The following is an 11,276-nucleotide window of genomic DNA, read 5'->3' on the forward strand; positions in this document are numbered from 1 at the left end:
TGTGAGTGGGACTGGGCCAGTACCAAGCTGGTGGAATAGGGCTCCTCAAGTTGTCTTTCTGGATCTGGATGGGTGTGGTCCTTCAGAAAAAATTCTTTTAGCAGCAAACTTGTTCATTTTTCCGGATGTATGTTGTACTTGAATAAAACGTTTATAAAGAGAAAGGGAAAAGGACAAAGAAGGAAGTAAAACACAATGATTTCAAGTGTATGTGGTTAAGAAGGAAGGATTTTCCCACTGACAGTCTCATTTTACCCCCTAAAGTAGTCACACTAAAGAGTTTAGTGTGTGTACATGTGATAGCCTTTTAACTTTGGATGGGATCCTCTTGCTGAGAAACACTGAGAGCATTTTGGTAAAGCCCCCCTCACTGCCCTCAAGCTTCTTCTCTCACTCATGCACTGGACCAAAAAAAAAAAAATTAAAAGAAAAAAAACTCCTTTGATAAGAGCCTAGACAGGGCAGCACCTTGCAGATGTGGTTCCAGTGTCCCTAGAGCCCAGCTCAAGACTTAGCATGTGTGTCTCATTTGCTTCTCACAATAGCCTTGTGACTCCTTTTTTACCAAAAAGGATGTTGAAGATCACACCATTAGTGAGTAAGTGACAGAGATAGGGCTTAAAAATTAAGCTAAAGAGGGAAAGGAAAAATTAGTAAATATGTAGAGATAGAAGGGATAGGCAGACAGACATGGAGGGCAGCCTCCTTAGTCCCTCAGTTGCAGGTGCGGGGGCTGTAAGGCTGGAGGACACACCCTGTCCACTCTGTCCACCCTCTTGTGGTGGGATGTGGCTGGAATCTGGAGACCTCAGCCTGGTGGGTTTCATTATCTTGGGCAAGTCACTCTCCATCGGTTGGCTTTCCTGACCTGTAATTTAAGGAGGGTACTTCCCATCTCAAATGGGCCCTTCTGCCCTGATGATCTAATAGGAGTCTAAGGACCAGGTCCCATGGTTATGACAAACCAAGAGTAAATGCCATGCTCTAGAGGATGAAACCCTGGCTGGCAAAGGAGTCAGGATTGCTTCTCTAGGGAGAAAGGAGCAAGATGCATCACCAGTCAGAGGTGTTTCAGAGCTCAGCCAGCTCTGCTTGTCCTGCCTGCCCATTTGTTATACATCACATATGAAATTCAGTCCTTCCAAAGGTCAGGAGGGTTAGTTTCCCCTTTAGAGACTGGAGATTGAACCCCAGCAGGATCACCTGATTCTTAAGATGTGGACTCAGGCGTTGGATTTCCTGCACCACCTCATACTAGCTGTGAGACAGTAAGTCACAAGAAACCACTTACCTTGTCCCCTAGAGCCTCAGATTTTAAGTTATAAAAGGGAATAAGAATAGGACCCACTTGGATGCCTGGGTGGCTCAGTTGGTAAAGCATCTGCCTTCAGCTCAGCTCATGATCAAGAATCCTGGGACCGGGGCACCTGGGTGGCTCAGTGGGTTAAAGCCTCTGCCTTCAGCTCAGGTCATGATCCCAGGGTCCTGGGATCGAGCCCCGTATCGGGCTCTCTGCTCAGCAGGGAGCCTGCTTCCTCCTCTCTCTCTGTCTGCTTCTCTGCCTACTTGTGATCTCTGTCTGTCAAATAAATAAATTAAAAAAAAAAAAAAAAGAATCCTGGGACCAAGTCCCACATTGGGCTCCCTGCTCATCGGGGAATCTGGTACTTCCTCTCCCCCTCCCTCTGTGCTCTCTCTCTCCTTTGCTTTCTCTCAAGTAAATAAATAAAATATTTTTTAAAAAAAGAATAGGACCCACTTCAGAGGCTGTTGTCAGGATTAACTGAAGTGACAATAGTGATGAGCTTCTCCTAGAACATTAATTCTCAATGGCACACCCAAGGGAATAAAAAAATGGTTGTTGGGGAGGAAAAAAAAAACTTAACTCTCCCTATATGTAAGGCACAGATATAGACACAGTACACAAACAAATATATGGTATAACTGCAATATTAAAATGTCATGGTGTAGGGCGCCTGGGTGGCTCAGTGGGTTAAGCCTCTGCCTTCGGCTCAGGTCATGATCTCAGGGTCCTGGGATCGAGCCCCACATCAGGCTCTCTGCTTGGCAGGGAGCCTGCTTCCCTCTCTCTCTCTGCCTACCTCTCTGCCTGCTTGTGATCTCTGTCTCTCTGTCAAATAAATGAATAAAATCTTAAAAATAAATAAATAAATAAAATGTCATGGGGTCAGCAAACAAAAACGTATGCATGAGGAACCCTCATATATCACTGGTAGGAATGTAAGATGATGCAGCCCCTGTGGAAAATATTTTGGTACTTCCTCAATAAGTTAAACATAGACTCACCGCAGGATCCAACACCTGCCTCATAGGTATATGGCCAAGGAAAGTGAAGACAGGTTTTGAAACAAAAACTTGTAAGCAATATTTATTTCAGCATTATTCACAGTAGCAGAAAGGTGGAAATAACTCATATGTCCATCAACAGTTGAATGGCTAGGATATAATGGGATCTAGCTGCACAGCGGGATGTTATTCAGCCATAAAAAGGAATCAAGTCCTGGGGTGCCTGGGTGGCTCAGTGCATTAAGCCTCTGCCTTTGGCTCAAGTCATGATCCCAGGGTCCTGGGATCGAGCCCCACATCGGGTTCTGTAATCAGCAGGGAGCCTGCTTCCCCCTCTCTCTCTGCCTGCCTCTCTGCCTACTTGTGATCTCTTTCTCTCTGTCAAATAAATAAATAAAATATTTTTTAAAAAAGGAATCAAGTCCTGATTCATGCTACAACATGGATGAACCTGGAAAACGTCACGCTGAAGGAAAGCAGTCAGGCACAAAAGATCACATACTGAAGAGTTCCCCCAATTTTAAGAAATGTCTAGAATGGGCAAATCCATGGACATTGAAAGTAGATTCATGGTTGCCAGGGGCTGGGCAGTTGAGGAGGCAGGGGTGGGAGTGGGGAGTGACTGGTAATGGGGACAGGTTTCTTTTGTGGGAAACGAAAATGTTTCAGAATCAGATAGTGGTGGTAGTTGAGCAACCTTGTGAATCTACTTTAAAAGACACTGCTGAATTGTACACTTTAAAAGGGCGAATTTTATGGTATGTGAATTATATCTCAATAAAGCTGTCATTCTTAAATGTTTGGGAAAAAATGTATAAAAAGGTTGGCAGGGGTGGGGGAGGGAGGGACAAGAATGAAATTAAATGGTTGATCTACAGCATGCCCACAAGGACCATCAAGATGAAAGTTTTGGTGGCGGTATTTTTATTATTTTTTTTTTACAGATCTAAAATCTGTTAACTGAAGCCCTGGGAGCCAGGTATGTTTCTGCATTCAGAACTTTTTGGATTTTAGAAAGACAATATGGCGCATGTGCATGTAACCATCCAGCAAGGTTCAGGACAGGACCCAGTAAACCAACCCCAGTAAAAAATTTCTGCGGGGGCGCACCTGGGAGGCTGAGTTGGCTGAGCATCCAATTCTTGGTTTGGGCTGAGGTTGTGATCTGGGGGTCATGGAATCAAGCCCTACGTAAGACTGACTCTCCACTCACTGGGGAGTCTGCTTCTTTCTCACTCTCTCGCTCTCTCTCACTATCTCTCTCTCTCCTCCTCTCCCTCTGTCCCTACCCTACCTGTGTTCTCTCTAAAATAAAGACATAAATGTTTTCTAAAAATTTCTGCAGGGAAACATATGCGTTCACACTGAACAAGCCAAAGCAGGGCTCTAAGTCTTCAGTGTACAATACAGCAGCCACATGTGATTGATGGGCTCTTGAAATGAGCCCAGCCTGTGTTGAAATGCACCTCAAATATAAAATGCCACATTTCAAAGACCTCATTTGAGAAAACTGATATTTAAAAAGTTACAAAGTTCATCATTTTATATTGATTCCATGTTGAAATGTTTTGGATCCATTGGTTCAAGTAAGATAGATCATTAAAATTCATTTTGCCTGGGTGCAGGGGTGACTCACTCGATAAGGCATCTGACTCACGATTTCAGCTCAGGCCTTGACCTCAGGATTGTGAGTTGGGCTCCATGCTGGGTGTGGAGCCTACTTGAAAAAAAATTAATTTCACTTGCTTTTCTTTACTTTTTAAAATGTGGGGGCGCCTGGGTGGCTCAGTGGGTTAAGCCTCTGCCTTCGGCTCAGGTCATGATCCCAGAATCCTGGGATGGAGCCCCGCATCGGGATCTCTGCTCCGCAGGGCGCCTGCTTCCCTTCCTCTCTCTCTGCCTGCCTCTCTGCCTACTTGTGATCTCTGTCTGTCAAATAAATAAATAAAATCTTTTAATAAAATAAAATAAAATGTGGCCACTGGATGATTTTTAAGTGCCCACGTGTCCCACCTTTACAGTTAATATCCTGTTTCAAACAAGCTTGTTCCAAACTTATTTCAAACAACAGAAAAGGAAAAACCTTTACGTTTCCATGTTTTTAGATCTGGAGTATAACTGCAATTGGTAGCTCCAAGACTTAGCCCATGGGCCTGGAGAATCAAGAATGAGAAGGAGGGCGCCTGGGTGGCTCAGTGGGTTAAAGCCTCTGCCTTCGGCTCAGGTCATGATCTCAGGGTCCTGGGATCGAGCCCTGCATCGGGCTCTCTGCTCAGCGGGAAGCCTGCTTCCTCCTCTCTCTGCCTGCCTCTCTGCCTACTTGTGATCTCTGTCTGTCAAATGAATAAATAAAATCTTTAAAAAATATATAAAAATAAAAAAAGAATGAGAAGGAAAGGCTGGGAGCTTGCAGCCAGCTGGCTCCAGTCCTGGATTGGCCTGACTGCCGCCCACCCCACCCCCCCCCCGCGCCCACCCCCCCCCCCCCCCCCCCCACCCACCCCACGCCCCACCGCCTGCGGTAAGCAGACCCCTCCAGCTGCCGGTCAGCCCGGCCCGCCAATTGTCTCCAGCTCTGCAGGGGAGGAGCAAGGAGGAAGGGACAGGAGGAGTGTCTGTGGGGGCAGGTTGCCTGGGACTGAAACACTCCTCCAGCCTCAGGCAGAGGGCCAGCCATGCCCAGACCACGGCTCCTGCTCCTGCTCTTGCTGCTGGTACCACCACCCCCTCTGCAGCCCTCCTCGCTGGCACCACCGGATACCCCAGCGGGCCAGGCCACCATCATGGGCCTTATCCTCTCGGCGCTGGAGAGAGCCACCTCCTTCCTGAAGAAGAGGCTGCCTGAAATCAACCTGGACGGCGTGGTGGGGTTCCGGGTGCTGGAAGGTGGGTGCATTCTTGTTCCCCTGGATGGGCCACCAGAAAAACAGTTCTCAGCCAGTCACCTCCCTACTCTGCTAGAAGGCTTGCTCCTTTTGGAGCCCTCTTGGGGCCCTGCTGTACTCAATTGTTTTAGGAGCAAAAAGGATTCAGACACTACGTGGGAAAAGATTTGGAAATTATTCTTTTCCTGGGAGGAAATGATTCATTTGATAGGGCTTGTCCTGATATGTCACGAACAAGATGGACAGAGGGTGTATGCCCTCTCAAGGGGTCTTAATGGGAGCATGGCTATGGAAAAACCAGAAACCCTTAAGATCAGGCTGCAGTGCACTCCCTCCACTTTAGCCTAAGCCACCTGAAGGCTCCACGATAAGAGCCAAGTGTTTGTTTAGCTTTCAGGGATATAAGATCCTCTAGAAGGAGCTGACAATAGGCCAAGGCAAACAAGGAACCACCCCCCCCACACACTTCCAGTTACAGGAGCCCCTCTCCAAAGGCCACCTTGACCTAAGTGACAAAGAGCTGACTTAGTCTCAGCCTGGGGCTCTGGCCAGGCCCCCCTTCCCCATCACCCCCTCTGGGGGTGGCCAACAGCTTGCCACCTCCACCCACATGGACTCCAGGTCCCAGCAAGAGGAGGGGCCCTGGGACAGGTCTGCTTCCATGCCTGGACTCCCAGTGTCCTTCCCGCACTCCTGAGCCCCCAGGTGCCATCCTGGAGACCCCCAAGATCCAAGATCCTCTCAGGCTAGGACCAGGGTTTCCATTTAATCCCAGCCCTGTCCTATAATTAATGCCTCTAGAAATGAATAATAGTAATAAACCACAGGGCTGGCTTCCCCATGAGGCACAAGATACTTTCAGAGGCCCGTGAAAATGTTTTGATTTCTCTCTCTCTTTTAAAATTTCATTTATTTGAGAGAGAGCGTGCGCACGAGAGAGAACATGAGCAGGGGAGAGGGGCAGAGGGAGAGGGAGAAGCAGACCCCCCACTGAGCAGGGAGCCTGATGCAGGACTCGATCCCAGGACCCTGGGATCATGACCTGAGCCGAAGGCAGACACTTGACCGACTAACCCACCCAGGCACCCTGTTTTGATTTCTGTTAAAGTCAGAAGGAATAAAAATAAACTTTTAAGTCAAAGAGAATGCTCTAATATATAATGTCAACATATCCATATTTAACACTTATACAGTCTTAAGACGTCCTCTTTGATCTATTTTTTTAATAAAGAAAGGGCCCCACAAAGCCACAGCATGTGGCCTGGCAAATGTACCTTTAGATGCTAGTAATCTCCAAGCAGCCCAGAGGGGGAAGTGTTCTGTTTTGCTCTCCCTGCAAGTGGGGACCCTGAGGCACAGAGAGGTCCAGTAACCTCCCTATGCTTCACAGCTGATCATATTCAAATCGACCTCCAACAGCCCTTGAGGGGAGGGTGGACATTGCATTGACTTTTCTGACCACCCTAGATGTCAGGCACAGCCCTGGGCTCCGTCTAAGCAGCTGTTGTTGTTCCTGGAACAAGACATCAGGTTTTGTCAGCAGCCGTCCTATGGGCGTGTCATTTCCTTACGGAAAGAGAAGGAACGGCAGGTGGTTCCCTTGGCCGTGTGCTTTCTGGGGTCCATGAGATAATAAAACATAAAGTTTGCTAAGTACCCACTAAGTGCTGGCACAAGGTTAACGCTCGTGTGGGGTATTTTGCTGACTTCTCCCCACAATCCTTGAAGTAAGTTCATTATGATTATCCCCTTTTACCAATGCAGGGACTAGGCTTTAGAGAATGTCCAGGGTCACATAGCAAGCAAGTGTAGGCAGTGGGCTTAGAACCCTGCTCTGTCTGACTCAGCGCCCACTGTCTGAATCATCACAGGGTTGAGGTGGCTGGGAAGGAGGGAAATGGAGGCCCAATAGAACACCACACAACAGCCTCAGACCAGGGCCACCCCCTCCTCTCCCCTCCCCTCCTCTCCTCTCCTCTCCTCTCCTCTCCTCTCCTCTTCTCTCCTCTCCTCTCTACAGCTCTCCCCTATCCCTTTGCCATAACCTATAGATGTGTAACAAAGTATCCCCAAACAGGTGCATAAAACAGCAACACAGTTACCATCTCACCATGACTATTTGTCAGGAATCTAGGAAGAGTTGGGCAAGGGTTCTGGCTCAGGGTCTCAAATGAGATTGGAGTCAAGATGTCAGCCAGGCTGTGATCATCCGAAGGCTTGACTGGGGCTGGAGGAGCCACCCCAATCACTCCCAGGCCTGCCAAGTTAGTGCTGGCAGGAGCCTCACCATGTGACCTCGCCATATGGCTACTTGTGTGCCCTGGCAACATGGCAGCCGGCTTTCCCAGAGTAAGTGACCTCAGAGAAGCAAGGCAGGAGCCTCAGTGTCTTTTACAACCAAGCCTTGGAGGTCACACACCATCATTTCCCCAATTTCTTATTGGTTTCAAGGGTCAGCTCCATATGATGCAGGAAGGCCTTGAAAGGGTGTGGAAACTGGCGGGTTGCCACAGCACTCTTTGTGAAGGTCCTATCTTCATTCTCAGCCTCCCAGGACAAAGAGAAGGGGTTCACATGCTGGGGGGTGGGGGCCCAGTTACAACAAGATATCCATTGGTCTCCCGAATCCTTTCTGCTTGGGGCTAGACAAGTGGACATTGACCCTCCCTAAGAGAGAAAAGGGTCCCTCCAGCTGCCTCTGCCAGCCAGGACAGTGATCCAAAAGGTGGCAGCAGCAGCCACCCATGCAGGGAGAAATACCATCATGAAGCCAGGTTGGGTGCACCTTATCGCTAACTTGGCTACCCCTTCTGGGTGCCAGGACAGTACCCTCCAGCTGCAATAGAGCCAGGCAGTCTGGAACAGGGCTTCAGAAGCAGACAGCCTAGGTTCAAGTGCAGGGAGAGAGCCAAAACTGGAGAAGAGTGTTATAGAGCCCATCACCCCCCACAAGACTTGCTTAACACACTCTTTTTTTTTTTTAAAGATTTTATTTATTTGACAGAGAGAAATCACAAGTAGGCAGAGAGGCAGGCAGAGAGAGAGGAGGAAGCAGGCTCCCCGAGGAGCAGAGAGCCCGACGTGGGGCTCGATCCCAGGACCTTGAGATCATGACCTGAGCCAAAGGCAGAGGCCCCAACCCACTGAGCCACCCAGGCGCCCCGCTGCTTAACACACTCTTAAACCACATCCTCCCTCCCCATCAAAGTTCTTATCTGGACTCAGGCCATCTCTCATACTCCCAGCCCTGTGCTGAGGCTTTCCCTCACATCTCCTCTCTCGACCACCTCTTAATCTCCCCACCATCACCATTTTCTCCCACCCCTGCAGAACCACTGCTAGTGGTGTGAATTGTAATGTGAAAATTAGAAAAAGGTGTCTCTTTCCTCAAGTTGCTTGCCTGCCATCTGCTGGAAAATTGTCTTAATACAAATACAAACCCATGAGATGCCTGGGTGGCTCAGTGGGTTAAAGCCTCTGCCTTGGGCTCAGGTCATGATCCCAAGGTCCTGGGATCAAGCCCCGAGTCGGGCTCTCTGCTCAGCGGGGAGCCTGCTTCCTCCTCTCTCTGACTGCCTCTCTGCTTACCTGTAATCTCTGTCTGTCAAATAAATAAATAAAATCTTTTTTTTTTAAATAAAATCTTTAATAAAAAAAAAAACACACAAACCCATGATAGGAATATATGCTGCCCTTGTGCAGTATACAACCTGCTCAACTGTACACTGCAGCTCTCCACCCAGCATCCGAATCCCTTCCTCATTCTTGTACAACAAACCTTAGATCTCCCTAATTAATACTTACAACTAAACTTTATTAAGCGCCTACTTTGCACCGTGGACAATGCTAAGTCCTCTCTATGCATTAGTTCATTTAATCCTTACAACTCCCCACTCTAAGAAGTAGGGACCATCTTTTCCCCCATTTTATAGATGAAGAAAGTAAAATGGAAAGAAATTAAATATCTTTCTCTGGTCATCCAACAAGAAAGAATTAGAGTCAGGATCTAAACTCAGGCCCACCTCCCGAAACCAAATTCTTAGCTGCCAACTTCCACCACACTGGCCCCACCCCCATCACCCAGCTGAGCCCCACAGGCCTAATTTCCAACAAGCTCAGCCAATTCTTTCCTCTCAGGAACTGGAGGGAAAAGGGAGGTTCAATAAGCATCATAAGTTTGGATAATCTTTTCTATTCAAATTGCTTGTCAAATGATGGAATGAATGAAGTCTTTTCCTTTCCAGTGCAACTAAAAGGTGTTCAGGAAAAGTGGGCCCGGAACCCCCAGATGCAGCAGCTGAGCCTGCGTGTGGGGAAGCTGGTGGAAAAGCTAGAACCTCTCCTTCACAGATCCATCTCCTACCTCAAGCTGAGTGATCCCAAGTACCTAAGAGGTAATAGCAGGGGCTAGAGTCCCATTACTTCAGGAACACAGACAGCATCTGGGGGCACTCTTCATGGTGTAACAGAGAATCTGGGACAATCTTTAACCAACTGATTCCTGTGGGCCAAGCACACAGGCTGAACCTGGGGAATGTTTGGCCATCCCTGGCCAACTTGTGATGACCTCTCCCACCCATACAGGGAGTGATGAGACGGGGAGGGGTTGAATGGTAGGGCAGAGTGGCTGGGAGTATGGAACATGCCTCCCCTTGTTCAGCTCACCCCAGGCTTGGGAGCCTGCGTCCTAGACAAGAGGGGAGGGTCTGATCTGTCCCAGAGAGTAAGAAATCTCAAAAATAATTCAGCCCTTTGCACACCAAATATTAGCATTCTGCTAGTATCTCTCTGATCCACCCTGTAAGCCTGGTGTGAATCATTCCAGAGGTGAGAGAGGGGGGTGATGTATAAAACCAGCCCCTAATGCTTGTTCGGCCGCCTAGACTCCCAGCTCCCAGTCAGGTGTGTGGGAATGAACAAGGAGATGGTTAGCCGATAAACCCTTCCTTCTCACACAACAGCCCAGCTGCACACCACCACATCCCCTCCCTCCCTACCCCTGATCTCCATGTGCCCCATCCTGGCCCTTAAGACCATCCCAACCTGTGTTACCCTAAAGAAGTCCCTCAACATCTTTCTTTCTTTTTTTTTTTTAAGACTTTATTTATTGGGGCTCCTGGGTGGCCCAGTGGGTTAAAGCCTCAGCCTTCAGCTCAGGTCATGATGTCGGGGTCCTAGGATCGAGCCCCATATTGGGCTCTCTGCTCGGCAGGGAGCCTGCTTCCCCCTCTGTCTCTCTGCCTGCCTCTCTGCCTACTGTGATCTCTGTCTATCAAATAAATGGATAAAATATTAAAAAAAAAGATTTTATCTATTTATTTATTTGAGAGAGAGCACAAGCCGTGGGGAGGGGCAGAGGCAGAGGGAGAAGCAGACTCCCTGCTGAGCAGGGAGCCTGACTTGGGGCTTGATCCCCAGACCTGAGATTATGACCTGAGCTGAAAGCAGAAGCTTAACTGACTGAGCCACCCAGGCACCCCAATTCCTATTGTTTAAAAAAAAAAATTTTTTTTAGAGGAGGAGCTTCCTGAATGTTTCAAACATAATGTGCAAGCAGCAGGCAAGGCTCAGAGCCTTGGGCAGGCTTGTGTGTGGTCAGGGCTACCTGGGCAGGGACACCCAATTCCTGGGCTTGGGCTGTAGGAGCCTGGGTGCAATTAGGCAAAGCATGGTGCACTGCCCCTGGGTGTTTTCTCCTCGTACTGCCTTTCTGCCAGAGTTCCAGCCGACCATCCAGCCTGGGTTTTGGAAGCTTCCGCATGCCTGGACCAGCACAGATGCCTCCATGGTCTACCCCACGTTTGAGCCACAGGACTCCTTCTCCGAGGAACGCAGTGACTCCTGTCTGGTGCAGCTGCTGGGAACAGGGTGGGCCCCCTACACCTGCTCTCACTTTCCAAAAACCCAGATCACTTGCTCTCTGCTAGTCTTCCTGTCTCCACTGTCCAAGGATCTGTGCAGAACCAGGCACAGCCTCCCCACCTCCCAGCCACCCTGACACCAACCTCTCTCAACCCCGTTGCACCTAAGCTGCCTTCCCCCACCCCCCCCCCCCCCCCCCCCCCCCCCCCCCCCCCCACCCCA

At 48.9% G+C, this 11,276-nt stretch overlaps 1 protein-coding gene across 1 annotated transcript in view; it reads left to right on the forward strand.

Annotated features, from left to right (window-relative positions):
* The first annotated feature begins 4,970 nt into the window (after positions 1-4,970).
* The window catches only part of LOC111156253 (chromosome unknown C16orf89 homolog), a 14,189-nt gene continuing 7,883 nt past the window's right edge, over positions 4,971-11,276 (forward strand). The window contains exons 1-3 of the mRNA XM_022517011.1: positions 4,971-5,193; positions 9,437-9,586; positions 10,910-11,060. Of these exons, the coding sequence (XP_022372719.1) occupies positions 4,983-5,193; positions 9,437-9,586; positions 10,910-11,060 (512 nt within the window). The 5' untranslated portion in view covers positions 4,971-4,982. The remainder of the gene's footprint in view (positions 5,194-9,436; positions 9,587-10,909; positions 11,061-11,276) is intronic.

The sequence above is a fragment of the Enhydra lutris genome, unplaced genomic scaffold (genome assembly GCF_002288905.1).
Source record: "Enhydra lutris kenyoni isolate GAN:26980312 unplaced genomic scaffold, ASM228890v2 scaffoldscaffold45, whole genome shotgun sequence".
Classification (NCBI taxonomy): Eukaryota; Metazoa; Chordata; class Mammalia; order Carnivora; family Mustelidae; genus Enhydra; species Enhydra lutris.